Source organism: Engystomops pustulosus, chromosome 3, assembly GCF_040894005.1.
Source record: "Engystomops pustulosus chromosome 3, aEngPut4.maternal, whole genome shotgun sequence".
Classification (NCBI taxonomy): domain Eukaryota; kingdom Metazoa; phylum Chordata; class Amphibia; order Anura; family Leptodactylidae; genus Engystomops; species Engystomops pustulosus.
This window is the reverse complement of record NC_092413.1, coordinates 229324654-229349056: the sequence shown is the minus strand read 5'-3', so window position 1 is coordinate 229349056 and position 24403 is coordinate 229324654. Positions and strand designations below refer to the sequence as shown.

At 49.9% G+C, this 24403-nt stretch overlaps 1 protein-coding gene across 1 annotated transcript in view; it reads right to left on the bottom strand.

Annotated features, from left to right (window-relative positions):
* Positions 1 to 19759, bottom strand: part of LOC140122767 (fucolectin-like) — an 84297-nt gene extending 64538 nt beyond the window's left edge. The window contains exons 1-3 of the mRNA XM_072143965.1: positions 19714 to 19759; positions 11589 to 11647; positions 10142 to 10225 (exon numbers count right to left, since the gene is read on the bottom strand). Of these exons, the coding sequence (XP_072000066.1) occupies positions 10142 to 10225; positions 11589 to 11646 (142 nt within the window). The 5' untranslated portion in view covers position 11647; positions 19714 to 19759. The remainder of the gene's footprint in view (positions 1 to 10141; positions 10226 to 11588; positions 11648 to 19713) is intronic.
* Between the last annotated feature and the right edge of the window lie 4644 nt (positions 19760 to 24403).

Genomic DNA, 24403 nt, shown 5'->3' with positions numbered 1-24403 from the left:
ACCGCCACTTCGGTGGATGATGGGGAGACACTACCAATGAATGTAATGGTTGGGGAAGTAGAGGACTTGCCGCCAGGCCCTGAATTGTCAGACTTAAACGTCTCTGGTGACAATTTTGGTACGGCGCAACTCCGGGACCAGACTCTGTCCCGAGCCTGGGGGAATGTGTTAATGGTTGAAGGTGAGCCACAACAACCAGGAGCTGAGGCAGTTTTTCCTCGTTTTGTGGTTCACCATAATTTACTGTATCGGGTCACCCAACTACGGGGTGAGAATGTTGAACAATTAATAGTGCCTCAGGCATATCGTAGGGTGGTACTGGATCTTGCTCACCAACATGTTTTAGGTGGACACCTTGGGCCGCAGAAAACCCAGGACCGTATACTACAGCGATTTTACTGGCCCAGTGTGTTCAAAGAGGTGGAAGAGTTTTGTAAGTCCTGTCCGACCTGTCAAATAACTAGCCCCCAGCAGCACTTCCGCAGTCCCCTAGTACCCCTCCCAATTATCGAGGTACCTTTTGAGAGAATTGCCATGGACCTTGTGGGTCCAGTACCTAAATCTGCTAGGGGTCACCAACATATTTTAGTTGTCCTTGACTACGCAACCCGGTATCCAGAAGCAGTGCCACTGCGTCATACCTCTGCCAAACTTATAGCTAAGGAGTTAATGGAGATGTTTTCAAGGGTTGGGATACCTAAGGAGATTCTGACAGACCAGGGAACTCCCTTCATGTCGAAGGTCATGAAGGAACTCTGCAAGTTGCTGGGGATTAAACAGTTAAGGACTTCAGTTTACCACCCCCAAACAGACGGCCTGGTGGAGAGATTTAATCAAACTTTGAAAAATATGCTGAAAAGAGCAGTGTCCAAGGATGGAAGGGACTGGGATCTGCTTCTGCCCTATCTTATGTTCGCAGTGCGAGAGGTGCCCCAGGCCTCTACTGGGTTCTCGCCCTTTGAATTACTATATGGCAGACATCCCCGAGGTTTGCTGGACGTGGCCAAAGAGGCATGGGAGCAACAGCCCACTCCGCATAAGAGTGTCATTGAATATGTCACTAAGATGCAGGAGCGGATGGAGACAGTGTTGCCCCTTGTCAGGGAACATATGGAGGCGGCTCAGCGAGCCCAGAGTCAGGTCTACAATAGAGTAGCCAAGGTGCGGAGCTTTAACCCAGGAGACAGAGTCTTGGTTTTAGTACCAACGGTAGACAGTAAGTTCCTCGCAAGGTGGCAAGGCCCTTACGAAATTCTGGAAAAGGTAAGCAATGTAAATTACAAGGTACATCAGCCAGGGCGACGGAAGCCAGAGCAGGTCTACCATGTCAATTTGCTAAAGCCTTGGAGAGATAGGGAGACCTGCGTTGGGAGCACCCCACAGCCGGTATGTTTAGGGGAAGGGAAACCAGTACCTCCAACTGTTCCCGGGGAAGCGGCTGCCACGGTGCGCATTGCTGACAGCCTTTCCCCTAAACAGGCTCAAGAGGCCAAGGAGTTCATTAGTCGGAACACGGACGTGTTCTCTGACCTCCCTGGACGTACTTCCGTAATCCAACATGACATTGTCACGGAGCCCCAGGCAAAAGTCCGGCTAAAGCCGTACCGGGTGCCCGAAGCTCGGCGACAAGCCATCACGGAGGAAGTACAGTTGATGCTGCGGCTGGACGTAATTGAAGAGTCAAGAAGTGAGTGGGCAAGCCCAATAGTTTTGATACCCAAACCAGATGGGACGCTACGTTTCTGTAACGATTTTCGTAAACTGAACGAAGTGTCCAAATTTGATGCTTATCCCATGCCCCGGGTGGACGAGCTAATTGAGCGCTTAGGACGGGCCAGGTATTTTTCTACCTTGGACCTCACTAAAGGGTACTGGCAAGTGCCCTTGACGGAGGCTGCCAAGGAGAAAACTGCCTTTATCACACCTGAGGGACTATTTCAGTATAAAGTGTTACCCTTTGGCCTGCATGGCGCCCCGGCCACGTTCCAGCGTTTAATGGACATTGTGCTTCGTCCACATCGGCGTTACGCGTCAGCGTACCTCGATGATATTGTCATTTTCAGTGCTGACTGGGAGAGTCATCTGGCAAAAGTGCAGGCTGTAGTAGACTCCCTCCGTAGGGCCGGGCTAACTGCTAACCCAAAGAAATGTGCCATAGGGCTAGAGGAGGCACGGTACTTAGGCTATATCATTGGGCGTGGAGTCATCAAACCCCAGATGAATAAGGTAGAGGCAATACGGAGTTGGCCACGACCTGTCACCACCAGGCAAATAAAGTCATTCCTGGGGATGGTGGGGTATTATATGAGATTTATTCCCCATTTTGCTACTGTAGCGGCTCCATTGACAGGGCTCCTGAAGGGACGTAAGACAGTGATGGTTCGCTGGAATGACCAAGCGGAGAAGGCTTTTTCCGCTTTGAAGTCGGCCTTGTGCGGGTCGCCAGTCCTGGTGACACCCGACTTCCAGAGGGAGTTTGTAGTACAGACCGATGCCTCTGAAGTGGGCCTCGGTGCTGTACTATCTCAGGAAATTAATGGGGAAGAGCATCCTGTTGGGTTCCTGAGTCGCAAGCTCACCCCAGCCGAAACCAGATACAGTATAGTGGAGAGGGAGTGCCTAGCCATCAAGTGGGCACTCGAGTCTCTCCGCTATTATCTGTTGGGGAGGAAGTTCCGACTGGTGACTGACCATTCACCTCTCAAGTGGATGAGCCAGGCCAAGGAGAAGAATGCTCGGGTCACCAGATGGTTCTTGTCTCTACAGAACTTCAAATTCACAGTGGAACACAGAGCAGGCCGACTACAGGGGAATGCAGATGCCCTGTCCCGGGTGCACTGTCTGGCGAGTGTTCATCCCCTCAAGGTTGAACAAAGGGAGGGGGTATGTGACACAGTCAGGGGTTTGTTGCTGGATGGGAGGTATTATCCTCTCAGCTTGTGTTGCTCAGAGTAATGCAGCAAGCTGAAATCAAGCACCGGACCAAACTTCAAGCACCGGTCCAAACCGGGTTTTCAGGGTGTTCCAGCTAACAAAGCTGAGCTGGAAGTGTGCACAAGAGAGTGGAGTGAGCTCTAGTCTCAGAGGGAGAAGCTTGTTCCAAGAGCAAACACGTGTCCTGTCTAGGAGGACAGGTTGGCTGTTTTGGTCTTTAAATGGACTAAGTGCTATGCAGCAGCTTCTGCAAGGTGTGAACTTACACCAACAATTTGGACTATTTGTGAAGACCCTGCTACTGGGTGAGAAGGCCAAGCCTGGTCTGTATGTTTATGTTTTAAACAAGCATGAAGACAATGCTGGATTTTTGTTCCATTTGTTTTGTGGTGTGAATAAACACTGAACTGAACTGAGAACTGTCTCTTTCCCTCTGTCTGCGACCGCTACCTAGCTTATACCTGAGCAATACCCCACAATGGTTACCAGTAGAAAGAAAAAATCCTGGCACTCACTGCTTAGTGATTCTTCTTCCTTCTTTTGTAAAAAAGACAAAGAAGGAGTCGGATCAGGACGCGTTTCGGGCTCGTCCACAAGCCTTTGTCAACTGATAATCAACATACATAAAGACACTTCATTATATAAGGCAAGTAAATCCCCTACTAATGACATCACACCCTCAGGCACACTTCAGCTGGGATGTGATGTAACCAAGAGGGAGGCTCAATAGGTGAAATACTTCACAGTCCGCGTCTAAAGGTAAAGATATACATCAAATTGCACAATTATCAATGCAAAGAATAAAAATTATATTGTAACCATGTTCAAGTCATATTTATTATAATATAGTGAAAACAAAAGCATTTTAGTTACTATATGTTTGCAATATCATAATATCATATGGAGTTCCAGTGTGTCAAGTAGAGGAATCCAATAAGCCTCACAACGCCTCAATAATTGTTTAATATTACCCCCTCGTCTGGAGGGTGGCACTTGTTCTATCATAATGTATTTAAATTGAAAAATCTCATGCCTCTTGGCACTAAAATAGAGAGGAATCGGTAAAAAGGTTTCATTGCATCTAATGGTTGTCAGGTTTCTGGACCACCGCGGGAGATGGTACTAGCCGACACCTGGGACCAGAATCTAAGTGGAACCTGGTCTTCATCAGAGTCCGCCGTAAAGCGGGATGGTCTTGCTGCGGTAGGGTGCCACCAGGTCGTTCCACAGGTGCGACTAGCCCGCGGGGGAAGCCAAGGTTGTGGTACAGAATCGGTATCCAGGCACATGGTCAGGTACAGACACAGTCGGGGCAGGTGGCAGAGATACAGAAGTCAAAAGTCAGGTCTGAGGTCACAACAGGAATACAGCAGAGCAGGAACAAGGAATAAACGTAGGGAGCACAGGAAGCTTTCACTAAGGCAAGGTAGCTTAAAGATCCGGCCGGGAATCCTGGGAACAGCCGGCCTATAAGGGATTTTGGAAGTGCCAGCGCCAATCAGCGGTGCGCTGGCCCTTTAAATCTTTGAGTGCCGGCGCACGGAGCGTGGACGCACGCCAGGCCAGACGGGAGCAGGAGCGGGGAGAAGACATAAGAAAGTGCTCCGGGCTGGCACATAGAGGCAGAGGTTCTCCTGTCTTGGTCTGGAATGCTCTTTGGAAGACAGACGAGCTCTATCCACCTGCATGGGCTCCTCTTCAGCAGACACGGAAGATGGCTGAAGTGGTCTTTGGAAGACTGGAGCCAGGCGGGGCAGACGTCGGGTCCTGACTTGTGGTTGTTCCAGACGTTGCTGCTCAAAATGCTCGGTAGACCGGATGTCAATCTGAGTGGCCAGAGAGATGAGACCACTCAGCGTAGACAGCAGGTCCCGTGCAGACAAGGCATCTTCCCCTTGACTCAGCTTCAGCAGTGCGGTCTCAGCAGAAGACGCCTGGGCAGGTTCCTCAAAGACAGACCGGAATTCAGAGGGGAACGTGGTGAGAATAGCCGTGACTGGATCGTTCCTGTCCCAGAGGGGAGTAACCCATGCCAGGGCTTTCCTGGAGGCTGATCATGAAAGCTACCTTAGCCCATTCTACAACAAACTGTGAAGGCATCAGCTCGATATGTAGGGGGCAAGTAATGAAACCGCTGCATAACTGCTGCATAACACCATCATATTTGGAGGGCATGGAAAGATGCAGCCTGGGTTCAGCAGTAGACAATGCAGCCATAGTAATGAGTGGTACCGGCGGTACTGGATGCTGGATGCTGGTGCAGAGTAGCCAATAAATGCTGCAGGGTGGCGGTGAATTCTTGCGGTGAGTTGAGGTGAGTTGCTGTCCTTGCACGGCAAACTGTTGAGACTGCTGGACCACAATGGTGGTAAGATCAGCCAGTTCAGGAAGCGGAGCCTTGTCGGGATCCATGGCCAGATCTTACTCTCAGGATCAGTGGTAGTGGATCCTCTGTACCACCGTGGACAATGGTGTAAGACGACACCTGGGAACGAAATGTAAGTGGCACCCGGCTTTCACCAGAGCCAGCCACAAAGCGGGTTGGACTTGCTGTGGCGTGGTACCAACGGGTCGCTCCACAGGCGAGACTTTGTTGCGGTGGAGGCCAAGGCGAAGTACAGAATCGTGATACAGCATCATGGTCAGGGACAGGCAGGAGGTCAGATTAGGCGGCACAGGATTGGAGTCAGGAGCAAGGCAAAAGGCCAAGGCAGGCAGTGGAGGAGCGAAGTCAGGGTCACAACGGGAATTCAACAAACAGTCGCAAGGCATAGAAATAAAGCTTTCTAAGGCTTTGAGGCACAAAGATCCGGCAGGGAATTTAACAGAATTGGCAGCTGGTCAGCACCAATTAGGGTATCAAAACTACAGGTTGGGGGGAACCTGGGGAATAGTGATCATAATATAATTGATTTTGTATTATGCTTTACTAAGAACGTTAGGGAAGGGGCAACCAACACTCTAAACTTCAGGAGGGCAAATTTTCAGCAACTAAGGGAAGATCTTAAAGGCATAGACTGGGATAATGTTCTCAAAGACAAAAGCCCCCCCCAAAAATGGGACTTTTTCTAATATATTCTGAAAAAGTCCTGTGAGAAACACATACCTTATGGGAAAAAGCATAAGAGGAACAAGAAACAGCCAATGTGGCTAACTAGTCTTGTAAGGAAAGCAATAAGCGAGAAAGATAAGGCGTTTAAGGTGCTAAAACGTGAAGGTAGCGATGAGGCATTACAGGATTATAGAGAGAAAAATAAATCCTGTAAATTGCCAGGGAGAGCAAAAATAATCCCAAATTATTTTTCAAGTATATAAATGGTAAGAAACTAAAAACAGAGAGTGTTGGTCCCCTTAGAAATAACATGGGGGTCATGGGGGAAGGAGATGAGGAAAGGGCCAATCTACTGAATGTCCCTTTCTCAACAGTCTTACCCAGGAAAATCCCCTGGTGGAAGACACAATGAGGAATAATGTAATTTCTTTTTGGAATGTCAACAGTTTAACCCAGGAAGAGGTACGGCGCCGCCTCGCAACCAGTAAGATAGATAAATCACCGGGGCCAGATGGCATACACCCCCGGGTTCTGCATGAACTATGTACCGTGATAGACAGACCGTTATTTTTAATATTTGATGATTCACTGAGGAGTGGTTATGTTCCACAGGACTGGCGCATAGCAAATGTGGCACCAATATACAAAAAAGGATCAAATCGCGATCCTGGAAACTACAGACCTGTGAGTCTAACTGCTGTGGTGGGGAAAATATTTGAGGGGTTTGTTAGAGATGCTGTCCTCGAGTATCTCACTGTGCACAACCTTATAACCCAGCGTCAGCATGGGTTTATGAGAGATCGGTCCTGTCAGACTAATCTGATTGGTTTCTACGAGGAGGTAAGTTCAAGACTGGATCTGGGGGACGCTGTGGATGTTGTATATCTGGACTTTTCAAAGGCATTTGACACCGTGCCACATAAAAGGTTGGTATATAAAATGAGACTGCTGGGAATAGGAGAAAATCTGTGTATTTGGGTAAGTAATTGGCTTAGTGATAGAAAACAGAGGGTGGTCATTAATGGCACATTCTCAGATTGGGTTGACGTTACCAGTGGAGGCCACAGGGGTCAGTATTGGGGCCACTTCTTTTTAATATTTTTATTACTGACCTTGTAGTGGGTTTACACAGTCAAGTTTCAATATTTGCAGATGATACTAAACGGCGTAAAGTAATAAATACTGAGGTCGATAGTTTAGCATTACAGAGGGATTGGGGAAGCTTGAGGAGTGGGCAGAGAAATGGTTGATGAGGTTTAATGTAGATAAATATAAAGTTGTGCACTTGGAAACAAAAAGTATAATTATGTTCTAAACGGTTTATTACTTGGTAAAACTGGAGCTGAAAAGGACTTGGGGGTATTGGTGGATGGTAAACTTAATTTTAGTGACCAGAGCCAGGCGGCTGCTGCTAAAGCAAATAAAATTATGGGATGTATCAAGAGAGGAATAGATTCTCATGATAAAGACATAGTTTTGCCCTTATACAAATCCCTGGTCAGACCACACATGGAATATTGTGTACAGTTTTGGGCACCAGTGTATAAAAATGATATATTAGAGCTGGAACGGGTGCAGAGGAGAGCAACCAGGATTATTAGGGGGATGGGGGGATTAGAATACACTGACAGATTAAAAAATTTGGGATTATTCAGTTTAGAAAAAAGACGGCTGAGGGGAGACCTCATTACAATGTACAAATATCTGAACGGACAGTACAAGGATCTCTCCAAAGATCTTTTTATACCTAGGCCTGTGACCAGGACAAGGGGGCATCCTCTACGCCTGGAGGAGAGGAGGTTCTACCATCACCATAGACAGGGAGCATCCTCTACACCTAGAGCAGAGGAGGTTCTACCATCACCATAGACAGGGGGCATCCTCTACACCTAGAGGAGAGGAGGTTCTACCATCACCATAGACAGGGGGCATCCTCTACACCTAGAGGGGAGGAGGTTCTACCATCACCATAGACAGGGGGCATCCTCTACACCTAGAGCAGAGGAGGTTCTACCATCACCATAGACAGGGGGCATCCTCTACACCTAGAGGGGAGGAGGTTCTACCATCACCATAGACAGGGGGCATCCTCTACGCCTAGAGGAGAGGCGATTCTACCATCACCATAGACAAAGGTTCTTTACTGTAAGAGCAGTGAGACTATGGAACCCTCTGCCGCAGGAGGTTGTTATGGCGGACTCTATATACATGTTCAAGAGAGGCCTGTATACCTTTCTGGAGAGCAAAAATATCACGGTTATGGGGATAAAACATTTATTTAATTCTTAAAGGTTGGACTTGATGGACTTGTGTCTTTTTCCAGCCTAATATACTATGATACTATGAATTATTGGCATGCTGGCCCTTTAAATCTCCGGAAGCGCTGGATCGAAGAAAGATGAGAGCAGTCCCGGGGTTCCGGGGGCATGGAGAGGAGCATGGGTGCGTCTGCAACCCGGGATGTGGGTCGGAGGAGCACCTGTGACAAGTTAAATAAGTAAAAAAATGTTAACAAAGCCTGGACAGCAATAAGGGCTGAGGCTCAGCTTGGATTGCTGTTTCCATTGTTGGTCAAAGAGTCTCCGACAAGGATTTCTGCACCATTAATCCTGGTCCCGTAGGCATCTCTGTTAGTGATTGTTATGTAATGAATTATGTAGGACTCTAGCAGGTCCACCCTCCACCAGGGAGACAATTCTGTGTGTGTGTGAAAACACGATCCGTGATACAAGTCGGTGTCTGGGTTTCCATCTATTGCATTTACTGCCATTCCCAAATAGCCCCAATCGGTATCCTTATGAATGGATGACATTGTGGCTCGACCATGAAGAGCGAGATTCTTATCTATCAAGGAAGAGGAAACAAGAAAAGTGAACTTCAGTTATACATAGAGATGGATGAACAGCATCATGAATCCTGGACCATCGCTGTGTTCTCTATAGGGCTATATAGAGGTGTACAGGTAGGTCCATAACTATTTGAACACTAACACAAATTTAGATTTTTTTTACCTGTTAACTAAAACGTATTCAAGTCATTGTTACATAATAGACATGGACATAAATTCCAGACTTTCAGCTTAATTGGACAATTGATTAACACAAACAAACCCCTCATTTCCTGACCACCAGACCACCAAGAAAAACTGAGGACATAATACACCTTTACACGTCAGCTGCGGGTGTGGGGAGAGGGTTCATGGGCTGCACCCTCTCCATACAAGGTGGGCGTTTGCTGCACATTGCAGCAAACACCCACAGTCGGTGCTAGCACCGATTGCGGGTGTAACCCCTATAAATGCCTCCGACAAAGATGCCTGACTCATTTCCATCCTGGTGGTGCATGGGTGCTGCCATGTTGGATTTGATCATTGCCCCCTGTGAAGTCACCAGGGGGCGGCGATTGGTTGCCATGACAGCCGTACAAAGACCCGAGGCTGTCTAATTTTTTCCCCATCTATTACAATGTGAGATTATGTGGAAAATCCCCATATACTGCCATACTATAGTATAACAGTATATGGAAGGCTCAATTACACAAACTAAGGTTAAAGTACCCCAGGGGGTCTGGAAAAATATTAATAAATAAGTAAAATTAAATTAAATTAAACCTAAAAATTCCAATCACCCCCCTTTCCCAAGAACTGATATAAATATAAACATTTTGGTATCGTAGCTTCCCAAAATGTCCGATCTATCAAAATATGATAAAAAATTTTGATAAAATATTCAATAAAAAGTGATCAAAAGGCTGTAAAAATGACTCCACCCACTGCTCCGTGCACCGAAGTATGAAAAAGTTAATAGCGCCAGAAGATGGCAAAATAAAGAATTTTTTTGTACAGGAGGTTTTAATTTTTGTAAATGTATAAAAACATTATAAAACCTACACAAATGTTTTATCTCCGTGATCGCACCGAGCCAAAGAATAAAGTAGAGCTGACATTTGTGGTGCACAGTGAAAGCTGTAAAAATCCAAGCCCACAAGAAAATGGGTTTTTTTCACCAATTTCACAACATTTGGCTTTTTTCCCGCTTCCCAGTACACGGCATGGAATATTAAATACTGTTACTATGAAGTGCAATTTATTATGCAAAAAACAAGCCGTTAAGGTCGTTAAGGGGTTAAATTGATTTAAGCATTTTTGTAATTTACATTTTTCTTGGATTGAGGATAAGTCCGGTTCTGCTTTTTTCTTGATCAGATCAGGTTTCTCAATATCTGTGACGTTTTCTGCATCTAAAGAGAAATATAAAGTGACATCATCATCCATGGACACAGGAATTACACGGGTCATGGCCTCAGTCTCAGGGGATGGAAATGACCCATCAGCCAAACATTAGATGGATACAGATTCTAGATGGACATCACAACTAAAACAGACCCCAGATGGCAGAATAAAGAGAGAACCAAGATCCGACAATCGTAACCGATACAGACCCCAAACCAGACCCGGGAATAAATAGAGATTAAGGATCAGACACCATCAACAAATAGAGACCCCAAAGCAGATCAGGAAAGAAGAGGAGACCCAATATCAGATGCCCTAAATAAATCTAGACCACAGAATAAATATAGACCTGGTAATGGGCACCTTAATTCAGACCCCAAACCAGGCAACAAAATAAATGGAGACAAATGATCAAACAACCTAAACAAATAAAGATCCGAGATTAATGAAGATATTAAGACACCCAAAATGAAAAAATAAAAACTGAGAGGTTAAGAAGCCCTAAACAAATACAGACCCCAAACCAGATCACAAACTGAAAGGAGACCCAATATCAGATAACATAAGTACAGACCCCAAAACCACAGAATAAATGTAGACCTAGTATCAGATACCCAGTACACATACAGAGTCACACCAGAAAACAGAATAAGTAGAAAGCCAAGATAAGAAACCCTAAGTAACTATAGACCCCCAAACCACAATATAAATGTAGACTCCAAACACCCTAAATAAATAAGGATCCTAGGACACAGATTATTATGAGACCAGGAAAAGATCCGCTAAATGAATTCAGCCCCTAAACCAGATCACAAAATAAAAAAAAGACTAACGATCAGATACTCTAGACCCCAAACCAAGGAATGAATATAGACCCAGGATCAGACATTGTACAAACTCCGACCCCCAAACCAGAGCACAGAATAGAGAACCAGGATCAGATGTCCTTAACAAGTATAGACCCCAGACCAAAGAACAGAGACCCCAGACCAAAGAACAGAGACCCCAGACCAAAGAACAGAGACCCCAGACCAAAGAGCAGAGACCCCAGAGCAAAGAACAGAGACCAAAGAGCAGAGACCCCAGACCAAAGAGCAGAGACCCCAGACCAAAGAACAGAGACCCCAGACCAAAGAACAGAGACCCCAGACCAAAGAACAGAGACCCCAGACCAAAGAACAGAGACCCCAGACTAAAGAACAGAGACCCCAGACCAAAGAACAGAGACCCCAGACAAGACCCAACCACTAAGAGACTCCAAACCAGATGTTGTGCTGCTCCTCTCCCACCGCTCCTCCCACATATCTTACTTATCACTGATATTAGAGGAGGATATAATTATAAAGCGGCTGAGGAGAGAAGTTACTGAACCTGCAGAAGCCTCATCAGACGCCGTCCACACCAGGACCACGAGGAGCAGAAGCTTCATCCTGCAAAGGAGAACATGTCCTGATATCAGAAGACGAGGTCTATGTATATTCTCTATATATTCAATGTTATCCCTCAGACCCTCCTACATCCTGGTCACCATTAATGTCACCTACAGATCATGTGACGCCTAATTCCAACTCTGATCCAGGAGTAACAGAACCAGTAATACTATCAGTCCTGATAATGGAGGCAGTAATGCTAATAGATGGATCTGTCATATATAATAGCCCCTGCGCTGCTACAATGATACAATACTGGCTGGTCTGGGGAACATGTACATTACAAGTCATTCTGGTGCTGTATCATGTACTCAGCCTGGTTCTGGTGCTGTATCATGTACTCAGCCTGGTTCTGGTGCTGTATCATGTACTCAGCCTGGTTCTAGTACTGTATTTATGTACAAAGTTAATAGTATGTACTGAGCCTGGTTCTTGTACTGTATATATGAATTGAGCTTGGTTCTTCTGTTATATGTGTGGTCTGATCTTTTTCTGGTGATATTTACTTTCTGAACCCGATTCTATTTCTGTACTGATCATGGTTCTTTTTCTGTAGTTCTGTGGTCAGCCTGCTTCTGTCGCTGTGTTAATATACTGAGCTTGTTTCTGGTGCTATATTTATGAGCTGGTGCTGCACTTATACTTTAAACCTTGTTCTTTGCTGTATTCATATACAAAGCCTGGTGCTGTATATATACAGTCTGCAGAAGGTTCTTGTGCTGTATCTATGTATTCAGCCTGGTTCTGTTAATCAGTTCATGTAGTAATCTTAGTTCTGGTGCTATTTTATGTGCCGGCCTTGGGTATGGTATTAACCCCTTCACGACTTGTGCAGTATTAGTACGGCGCGGCGGAAAGTGACTTAACGACGTGCACTAGTCTTAACGACACACACTTACGGACTAGTGACTTAAAGACACACATTAGTCCGTACTAGTGTGCAGACTTGTGGACCAGAGGGGTTTCGTGGCAACCCCTGTTTCACGATCGATGCTATTGGCTGGTCGATGCGACCAGCCAATAGCAGCAGTAAACATCATCAGGGGGCATGCAGGGGTTAACACAGGATGATGACTTGTGCTGTCTAGGACAGCACCAATCCTCATCGTTAGGGGGCATGTCTGGTGGCTTCATGCCACCTCCCATAGACATCTGATTGGCCGATCTGTACAGATCGGCCAATCGGATTTCAGGTGGGAAGTTCAAATTAATGATCACTTATTCTAGTGTGAGGCAGCGTGCAGAACAGTGTATATCACCCCCCTGTGTTGCTGGACCCTCTAGAATTGCTGGCTGGCACCTTTCTGGGCACCACCAGTGTGATCCGCAATTGCTGCTGCGACTGCTACAGTAAGATCTCACTCCTGTGTCATCATATCTGTGTTCCAGCACAACATACACATCCCCTTGAATAAAGTTTACATGTGTTACAGCACAACATTTATACACCCCCCCCCCCCCCCAATAAAAATGTCCAATACATCCCAAAGATCTTTTTCAGCAATGGAGGCTTATGCCTTCCTTGCTGAGACTGATTCAGAAGGGGAGGATGCCCCATTTCTTTATTTTCCTCCTCCTCCTCCTTCTGCCCCTCCTCTTCCTCAGGTGATGAGGGGCCCTCAAGAAGACGCCCCAGGACCACCGCCGAGCATGTTCCCCAGCCCGCAAGTGATTCTTCATGGAGCCACCCCCTGAAAATTATGTGCCCCAAATTCCTGAGTTCGTGGGCAGCTCAGGGATTCATTTTAAGACTGATGGCCTCACTGAAATAGATTTTTGTTCAAATTCTTTTTCTCTGAGGACGTCCCAAATCTCATGATGTCACAGACAAATTTATATGCCCAACAATTTTTTGCACAAAACCCCGCTTCATCATTCTCTAGGTGGACCCGTGTAGATGCAGTAGAGGTGATGAAGTTTTGGGGTCTTGTGCTCCACATGGGCGGAGGTTAGGCAGTATTGGAGTACTGATGTTACCGCACGGTAATGACACGGCCACGCTTTGGGGCAATTCTTACATTTTTGCATCACAGCGACAGTGCACAGTGTCCACCTCAAAGTGACCCATCATATGACCGTCTATATAAAATTAGGCCCATCCTCGACCATTTTGGCACAAAGTTTGTCGAGGCATACACCCAGGGGCGCACCACCCATGAGGAGAGTTGAGACTTTCGGCTCAGGCGGCGCCCTCTGGTGGTCAATGAGGGCGGCATCATGCAGGCCACTGATGTTGGTAAAGAGCAGCCAGTCTGAGACTAGACATGTCATGTTAAAACAATCATGACCATGGCATGTCCTGGCTAGGCATTAGTCACAAGGAGGGGGCGGCAGGCTCAATAGAGAGCAACATTAGTGTGGAGCCACAGAATAGCGCTGCAGGTGGAGTAAAAGCTGCTGCACAGCTCAGTACAGTAGGTCCTCCGCTTCCTTCACTCATTGATGAGGCCCCGCCCACAATTCCCGCGCCTCTGTGTACCAGGGAAGTGCTGACAGTGGCTCCTAGGGGTCCCCTACCACCTCATGTGCAGAGGAAGCAGCCCCTCTCACAGAGGACACTATCTACTGGAGGAGACGGAACAGAGGTGCATACCTCCCAACTTTTGGACAAGAGAAAGAGGGACAAAAGCCCCTCCCCCTTTTTCTAAACCACGCCCATTGTCCCACCCACAAGCATAGTATAATATCAACCTTGACGGTCCCCACATAGTACAGTGCCCCTTACTTTGGCCACCCCCCCACCCCCATGGACCCGTATAATATCCCATAAAGCAAATCTGCAACATATAAAACCCAACTTTAATTTTATCCTCCCTTGACATTTCTTTTCCACTTTTATTTATCTCCCCAAACTTACACATAATATTATCTGTACCCCTACCCCCACCCCTCCTCACATGGTGTGGTCCCTGTTCTCTATCCTCCTCATAATGTAGCCTCCTGTCCTCCAGCCTCCTCCTGTAGCCTCCCTCTCTCCTGCCCTCCTCCAGTAGCCTCCTGTCCTCCAGCCTCCTCCTGTAGCCCCCTGTCCTCCAGCCTCCTCCTGTAGCCTCCTGTCCTCCAGCCTCCTCCTGTCCTCCAGCCTCCTCCTGAAGCCCCCTGTCCTCCAGCCTCCTCCTGTAGCCCCCTGTCCTCCAGCCTCCTCCTGTAGCCCCCTGTCCTCCAGCCTCCTCCTGTAGCCCCCTGTCCTCCAGCCTCCTCCTGTAGCCTCCTGTTCTCCAGCCTCCTCCTTCAGCATCCTCCACCTGTCCTCCAGTTCCACAGTCCCCTCCAGAATCCTCCTGTCCTCCGACCTCCCCCTCAAGCATCCTCCTGTCCTTCAGCCACCTCCTCCTGTCTCCCAGCCTCCTCCACCTGTCCCCCAGCCTCCTCCTCCTGTCCCCCAGCCTCCTCCTCCTGTCCCGCAGCAGCCTCCACCTGTCCCCCAGCCTCCTCCTCCTGCCCTTTAGCCTCCTTCTGTCCTCCAGCCTACTCAAGCATCCTCCTGTCCTCAGCCTCCACCTGTCCTCCAGCATCCTCCTCCTGTCCCCAGCCTCCTCCTCCTGTCCTCCAGCATCCTCCTGCTGTCCCCCAGCAGCCTCCTCCTCCTGTCCTCCAGCATCCTCCTCCTGTCCTCCAGCATCCTCCTCCTGTCCTCCGGCATCCTCCTCCTGTCCTCCGGCATCCTCCTCCTGTCCTGCAGCAGCCTATTCCTGTTCCCCAGCAGCCTCCTCCTGTCTCCGGGATGCCTCCTCCTGCCCACCAGCAGCCTCCTCCTGTCCTCCTGTAGCTTCCAGCCCCCTTGTCCTGCTCCTGTGCCCCAGCCCTCCCTGTCCTCCTGTAGCCTCCAGCCCCCCCCCCTGTCCTCCTGTAGCCTCCAGCCCCCCCTGTCCTCCTGTAGCCTCCTGTCCTCCAGCCTCCTCCTTCAGCATCCTCCACCTGTCCTCCAGTCCCACAGTCCCCTCCAGAATCCTCCTGTCCTCCGACCTCCCCCTCAATCATCCTCCTGTCCTTCAGTCTCCTCCTATAGCCCCCTGTCCTCCAGCCTCCTCCTGTAGCCCCCTGTCCTCCAGCCTCCTCCTGTAGCCCCCTGTCCCCCAGCCTCCTCCTGTAGCCTCCTGTCCTCCAGCCTCCCCCTCCTGTCCTCCAGCATCCTCCTCCTGTCCCCCAGCCTCCTCCTGTCCCCAGCCTCCTCCTCCTGTCCTCCAGCCTTCATCTGTCCCCCAGCAGTCTCCACCTGTCCTCCAGCCTCCTCAAGCATCCTCCTGTCCTCCAGCCTCCACCTGTCCTTCAGCCTCCTCCTCCTGTCCTCCAGCCTACTCCTCCTATCCCCGAGCCTCCTCCTCCTGTCCTCCAGCCTCCTCCTCCTGTCCTCCAGCCTCCTCTTCCTGTCCCACAGCAGCCTCCACCTGTCCCCCAGCAGCCTCCTCCTGAAGCCTCTTCCTCCTGCAGCCTCCTCCTGTCCCCCAGCCGCCTCCACCTGTCCCCCAGCCGCCTCCTCCTGTGCTTCTGTAGCCTCCTCCTCCTGAAGCCTCCTCCTCCTGTCCTCCTGTAGCCTCCTCCCACCTCCACCTGTCCCCCAGCAGCCTCCACCTGTCCCCCAGCAGCCTCCACCTGTCCCCCAGCCTCCTCCTCCTGCCCTCCAGCCTTCTTCTGTCCCCAAGCCTACTCAAGCCTCCTCCTGTCCCCAGCCTCCACCTGTCCTCCAGCATCCTCCTCCTGTCCCCAGCCTCCTCCTCCTGTCCTCCAGCATCCTCCTGCTGTCCCCCAGCAGCCTCCTCCTATCCCCCAGCAGCCTCCTCCTGTCCCCCAGCAGCCTTCTCCTGTCCCCCAGCAGCCTCCTCCTGTCCCCCACGAGCCTCCTCCTGTCCCCTACGAGCATCCTCCTGCCCACCAGCAGCCTCCTCCTGTCCTCCTGTAGCCTACAGCCCCCCCTGTCCTGCTCCTGTAGCCTCCAGCCCCCCCAGTCCTCCTGTAGCCTCCAGCTCCCCCCCTGTCCTCCAGTAGCCTCCAGCTCCCCCCTGTAGCCTCCAGCTCCCCCCTGTCCTCTTCCTGTGCCCCAGCCCCCCCTTTCCTCCTCCTGTAGCCTCCAGCCCCCCCGTAGCCTCCAGCACCCCCCTTGTCCTCTTCCTGTGCCCCAGCTCCCCCTTTCCTCCTCCAGTACCCTCCAGCCCCCCCCACGTAGCCTCCAGCACCCCCCTGTCCTCTCCCTGTGCCCCAGCTCCCCCTTTACTCCTCCAGTAGCCTCCAGCACCCCCCTGTCCTCTTCCTGTGCCCCAGCCCCCCCTTTCCTCCTATAGTAGCCTCCAGCCCCCCCCCTGGCCTCTTCCTGTGCCCCAGCCCCCCTTTCCTCCTCCAGTAGCCTCCAGCCCCCCCCTGTAGCCTCCAGCTCCCCCCTGTAGCCTCCAGCACCCCCCTGTCCTCTTCCTGTGCCCCAGCCCCCCCTTTCCTCCTCCAGTAGCCTCCAGCCCCCGTAGCCTCCAGCACCCCTCCTGTCCTCTTCCTGTGCCCCATACCCTCTTTCCTCCTCCAGTAGCCTCCAGCTCCCCCCCTGTAGCCTCCAGCCCCCCTGTCCTGCTGTAGCCTCCAGCACCCCCCTGTAGCCTCCAGCACCCCCCCCCTGTCCTCTTACTGTGCTCCAGCCCCCCTTTCCTCCTCCAGTAGCCTCCAGCCCCCCCCCTGTAGCTTACATCTCCCCCCTGTCCTCTTACTGTGCCCCAGCCCCCCTGTCCTCCTCCAGTAGCCTCCAGCCCCCCCTGTAGCCTCCAGCACCCCCCTGTCCTCCTCCTGTGCCCCAGCCACCCCTGTAGCCTCCAGTATCCCCCCTGTCCTCCTCCTGTGCCCCAGCCCCCCCTGTCCTTTCTGTAGCCTCCATCCTCCTCCTGGCTCCTCTCCCTGTGGCCCCCCTGTTCCCTCAGTCTTTTATCTTCTCTCATTCCATCTTCTCCCCTGGACTCAAGGAGGGGGCGTGGCCAGCCGGGGGCAGAGCTCGCTCCTCACAAGATTGGTGCAGACATCATGTGAGGAGGGAGCAGGGGCTGGTCCTGCCTCCTCCCGGCCCCCATGCCTTGGCTGCTCTGCAGCTCTAAACTACGGGGGCTGGAGGAGGCGGGACAAAGCGGAAAAAGTGGGCGGGGCCCAGGAATTCTCTCCCCCTTCCGTGGCAGTGTGACAGAGCCCATAAAACGGGACTGTCACGCTGAAAGCGGGACGGTTGGGAGGTATGGTGTCTGTAGTGTATGTAGTGTGTGTATTATCTGTACTAGTGTCTGTAATGTATGTAATGTCTGTATTATCTGTACTAGTGTCTGCAGTGTATGTAGTGTGTGTATTATCTGTACTAGTGTCTGCAGTGTATGTAATGTCTGTATTATCTGCACTAGTGTCTGCAGTGTATGTAATGTCTGTATTATCTGTACTAGTGTCTGCAGTGTATGTAATGTCTGTATTATCTGTACTAGTGTCTGCAGTGTATGTAGTGTGTGTATTATCTGTACTAGTGTCTGCAGTGTATGTAATGTCTGTATTATCTGTACTAGTGTCTGTAGTGTATGTAATGTCTGTATTATCTGTACTAGTGTCTGCAGTGTATGTAATGTCTGTATTATCTGTACTAGTGTCTGCAGTGTATGTAGTGTATATATTATGTGTACTAGTGTCTGTAGTGTATGTAGTGTCTGTATTATCTGTACTAGTGTCTGCAGTGTATGTAATGTGTGTATTATCTGTACTAGTGTCTGCAGTGTATGTAATGTCTGTATTATCTGTACTAGTGTCTGCAGTGTATGTAATGTCTGTATTATCTGCACTAGTGTCTGCAGTGTATGTAATGTCTGTATTATCTGTACTAGTGTCTGCAGTGTATGTAATGTCTGTATTATCTGTACTAGTGTCTGCAGTGTATGTAGTGTGTGTATTATCTGTACTAGTGTCTGCAGAGTATCTAATGTCTGTATTATCTGTACTAGTGTCTGCAGAGTATCTAATGTCTGTATGATCTGTTCTAGTGTCTGCAGTGTATGTAATGTCTGTATTATCTGTACTAGTGTCTGCAGTGTATGTAATGTCTGTATTATCTGTACTAGTGTCTGCAGTGTATGTAGTGTGTGTATTATCTGTACTAGTGTCTGCAGTGTATGTAATGTCTGTATTATCTGTACTAGTGTCTGCAGTGTATGTAGTGTCTGTATTATCTGTACTAGTGTCTGCAGTGTATGTAATGTGTGTATTATCTGTACTAGTGTCTGCAGTGTATGTAATGTCTGTATTATCTGTACTAGTGTCTGCAGTGTATGTAGTGTGTGTATTATCTGTACTAGTGTCTGCAGTGTATGTAATGTCTGTATTATCTGTTCTAGTGTCTGCAGTGTATGTAATGTCTGTATTATCTGTTCTAGTGTCTGCAGTGTATGTAGTGTCTGTATTATCTGTACTAGTGTCTGCAGTGTATGTAATGTCTGTATTATCTGTACTAGTGTCTGCAGAGTATCTAATGTCTGTATTATCTGTACTTGTGTCTGCAGAGTATCTAATGTCTGTATGATCTGTTCTAGTGTCTGCAGTGTCTGGTTGAGCTTTGCTGCTAGAAATGAGCTGTTCTGCACAGGGGCTCAGTGCTTTCTTCTCAGATAACGCCATATCATTAGGCGCAGCAAAACATCTGGATTGGTAAGATAGATGAGGGAAAGCTGGTTATTTTTACTGCGCGGCTAGTTTGGCGTTTAGTCACAAAAATGGCGCAAAAACGGTGCGCCTGAATGAAAAGGCGCAAAAACAACAGAAAAAACGAGTGATACATGTGGCCCAAAGTCTAATCTTGGTTCTTGTGCTGTATTTATGTATGTAAAGTTCTTCCAGTATGAGAGCCCCCAGCAGTGCTGTCCAGAGCCCCCCACTACCCTGACCCCTACACATGACACTGCACAGGTTACTACTAATAGCTGCACCTGTGTGATACAATGTATACAGGATATATTCTAGCACTACCAGCTCTGCTACATCTGTAGTTACAGACTCTGCTACATCCGGGCAGCTCCCCCCATAACATACAGATCCTGTGCTATTAACTAATATCAGGGAGATCTTACCTTGCTGTAGGGATATTCACCAGCCGTATCCCCAGAGGTGATGGGAGCCTCTTATATAGTCCTGGGTGACCTCAGCCCACACAATTATTGATTGGGGGAAATGTCAATGAACTGATCCAGTGTTATGTACATAAAGATAATCTACTGGGGGGAAAGCATCCAATCACAGCTCAGCTTGTATTTTGTCACTGATCATTAATATGATATCTAAGCTTTGATTGGTTAATATAAGAAACGACTATAAGACGCTTATGTGTGAGGTAATATGATAGATGGATGATGACTGAGGGACTTATCTATTAGGAGGTTTATTACCCCCCTGTGTTATCACTGTATTATCTGTGGTGTTACATAGGACTGCAGGTCATATCTACTACATGATCTGTACTCAGAGATATCACTGTGTTATCTGTGGTGTTACATAGGACTGCAGGACACATCTACTACATGATCTGTACTCAGAGATATCACTGTGTTATCTGTAGTGTTACATAGGACTGCAGGTCACATCTACTACATGATCTGTACTCAGAGATATCACTGTGTTATCTGTGGTGTTACATAGGACTGCAGGACACATCTACTACATGATCTATACTCAGAGATATCACTGTGTTATCTGTGGTGTTACATAGGACTGCAGGACACATCTACTACATGATCTGTACTCAGAGATATCACTGTGTTATCTGTGCTGTTACATAGGACTGCAGGACACATCTACTACATGATCTGTACTCAGAGATATCACTGCGTTATCTCTGGTGTTACATAGGACTGCAGGACACATCTATTACATGATCTGTACTCAGAGATATCACTGTGTTATCTGTGCTGTTACATAGGACTGCAGGACACATCTACTACATGATCTGTACTCAGAGATATCACTGTGTTATCTGTGGTGTTACATAGGACTGCAGGTCACATCTACTACATGATCTGTACTCAGAGATATCACTGTGTTATCTGTGGTGTTACATAGGACTGCAGGACACATCTACTACATGATCTGTACTCAGAGATATCACTGTGTTATCTGTGGTGTTACATAGGACTGCAGGACACATCTACTACATGATCTGTACTCAGAGATATCACTGTGTTATCTGTGGTGTTACATAGGACTGCAGGACACATCTACTACATGATCTGTACTCAGAGATATCACTGTGTTATCTGTGGTGTTACATAGGACTGCAGGACACATCTACTACATGATCTGTACTCAGAGATATCACTGTGTTATCTGTGGTGTTACATAGGACTGCAGGACACATCTACTACATGATCTGTACTCAGAGATATCACTGTGTTATCTGTGGTGTTACATAGGACTGCAGAACACATCTACTACATGATCTGTAATCAGAGATATCACTGTGTTATCTGTGGTGTTACATAGGACTGCAGGTCACATCTACTACATGATCTGTACCCAGAGATATCACTGTGTTATCTGTGGTGTTACATAGGACTGCAGGACACATCTACTACATGACCTGTACTCAGAGATTAGCAAGCCCCAAAGCAAATAGCGAAGGGGCTGAGGACTGTAGGGGGTGGTTTCAAGCCTTCTGGTAGGCTGGTGGGGCTTGCCCCTTTACCCCTCCCGTGTGAGGTCACCGGAGGCGGTGTTTGGGGGCGGGTAAGGACCCGCCCGGTGGTTTTATAAAGTCCGAGAGCACGTGGGGGGGCCTCTTTCCTTCTGCCCCCTGGACCGAAGAGGCGAGAAGTCAGAGACACCTCTGCAAATACCCAGCATGGCTTCCCTAGAACAACAAGTAATCCAGCAAGTGACCAGGGTTCAGCCATGCTGGATACCCTCCTGCAGCGCCCTGCTGCGGGGTCGGTTCAAGAAGCGGACGTCCCTGAAGAGGACACCCATCTCCCTGGATCGAAACCCGCTGCAGTGGCTTACACCCTGGAGGGTACAGCCACCACCCCCGCCCGGCGGCCCGCCACCCTGTCACCACCACCCACCCAGTGCTCCTTACCTCCTCCACGGGAGCAGCTGGATGAAGATAGAAGACGTCCCCTGAAGAAGATCATCACCTGCACCAGCCAGGAAGCGCGGCCCGGGCCAGAAGAAGATGGCGTCGCCTGGACCACGTGGGACGCTGGCTGCACTGGAGGTTTTTCTTGGGATCCCTGCTGTGAAGACCACAAGGGGTAAGTGGTTTGCATCACCTGCCCTGCACCCCAACACTGCTGCCCACTCCCCTGCCCTTCATCTCAGCGCTGCTGCCTGCTCCCCTGCCCTGCACCCCAGCGCTGCTGCCTGATCCCCTGCCCCGCTCCCCAGCGCTGCACCCCCGCTCCCCAGCGCTGCACCCCCGCTCCCCAGCGCTGCACCCCCGCTCCCCAGCGCTGCACCCCCGCTCCCCAGCGCTGCACCCCCGCTGCCCAGCGCTGCCCCCCCCGACCCCCGCGCCCAGCACCCGCCACATCACCTCCAGGCCGCGGCCTAAGCAGCATCCTGCACTGCAGCATGGCCTCCCGGGCACCCGACCGGTAGGCGACCTCTCCACCTCCGCGGCGCCCGCAATCCCGCCCCCACCCCACCGCTCACCTTACCTCCGGAGCCTGCGGCCCTCACATCCGGCCACGCTCCGGTTCGGGCCTTTCTCAAGCCCGGGCGCCCTCCTCTCCAGCGATCCTCCTCCTGCTCCCTGCTCATTCGGGGCCGGCCTCCCCCCCAGCCATACAGCAACTCACCAGACCCCCTCTCGCTTTGCGGTAGGCTTCAGGCCTACCCGGCGCCTAGGCCCTAGGCCCGGGCACGCCACCAGGCCTCGGGCCTATAACTCATGCAACCCCGGGCCTGTTACTAGACCTCGGTCCTTCCCTGCAGTCGGCCTACTCCCGTAGGCCTGGGGCCTACTCCCCAGCCAGCCCCAGGCCCCATCCCAGGCCTCGGGCCTACTCCCCAGCCAGCCCCAGGCTCCTTCCCAGGCCTCGGGCCTACCCCTCAGCCAGCCCCAGGCCCCATCCCAGGCCTCGGGCCTACTCCCCAGCCAGCCCCAGGCTCCTTCCCAGGCCTCGGGCCTACCCCTCAGCCAGCCCCAGGCCCCATCCCAGGCCTCGGGCCTACCCCTCAGCCAGCCCCAGGCCCCATCCCAGGCCTCGGGCCTACCCCTCAGCCAGCCCCAGGCCCCATCCCATGCCCGGGCCTACCCCTCAGCCAGCCCCAGGCCCAACCCCCCCGGCTCAGCCAACACTGCAGCTCTGGATCCCTGGGCAGCTCCCCTTCCCTCCTCCCCTCCTATTGCCCGAGTCCTCTCTGCATACCCTTGATGCGGTAGAGACCTCTATGCCCACGGTGCACCACAGACACAGGAGCCACAGATCCTCGTACTACAAGCAGCAACGCCACTCCCAGAGGCCATACCGCAGGTGGGCTGCCGATACTGGCTCTGAGCTCCTCTCACCAGACCGCAGCTGCCATCATCATCACGGAGGACGCCGCTGACACTACAACAGCCCATCGTCACCGGGTTCCAGTGGCCGCGAGGCGGCGCACTCACACACCCGCACCCGTCACCGAGACTACCGACAACGCCGCAGAGACTCCCCTCACCGCCTGACCAAGCGCTCCAGGCGGACATCAGAGCATCCAACAACTCACCAGGAATCCGAAACTCATCTACAGCCACCGCAGCCCCAGAGGTCATCCCGTCATGGCAGCCAAGGCTCTCAAGCTCCACTTCGCAGCTCAGTCATCATCAAGAAACCACCTCAACGCATCACTTCAGCTTCAGAACATCACCAACCATCTGAACAAAGCACAGTCTTCTCATCAGGACACGTCAGCTACACCAGAGAAGACTTCATCCGGTGAGTTCAGTGGCCTCCCCTCGTGGTCGGCCATTACCTCCTCACACAAGAACACAGAGGTCATCACACAAGAACACAGAGGTCATCACGCCTATTATCTCATCACACAAGAACACAGAGGTCATCACACAAGAACAGAGGTCATCACACAAGAACACAGAGGTCATCACACAAGAACAGAGGTCATCACGTCCATTAGATCACTACTCACACAATTAGAAGGCAGTCAGGATACACCTGTGGGCGTAGGGAATTTGGCTAACGCAGGACAGGGTAACACATTTAGGGACTGCCAGTGCTCGGGGCTGCGCGATCCTCCTTCCAGGAGCCGGGTCCGTCCCGGCTGTAACACACTGAGCATGCGCAGCATCTCATCTGTATTACATTGTGGGAGGTGTAGAATAGCTTGAACAAGCGATCAGTGGATCGCTTGATCAAGCTTACCTGTAAAAGTAATAAAAAAAAAAAAAAAAAAAAAAAAAAAAACAATTTTTAATAAAAAGAATTAAGTGAATAAAGTTTAAGTCCGGAAACCAAAATTGACAATTTTCTTTCACCCATACATTCGGGAGTTAATAAAGTCTCATCCCCATACATTCAAGAGTTAATAAAATACCATCAATAAGCTAATGACCCACTAACATGAAGCACGGAAGTTATAGCTCAGTTGGTTGAGGCTCTGTGTCATTATTGTTTATGGACACTGCGGGTTCTAGGTTCAAATCCCAGTTTGAATAATTTTTATTTAGTAAAGTGCATCGCATGTCGCAATAAATAAGCCCCTATATGTCCAAATTGCCAAAAATAAAAATTAAATAAATAAATGACATTAAAGTTGTATAGCCAATAAAAA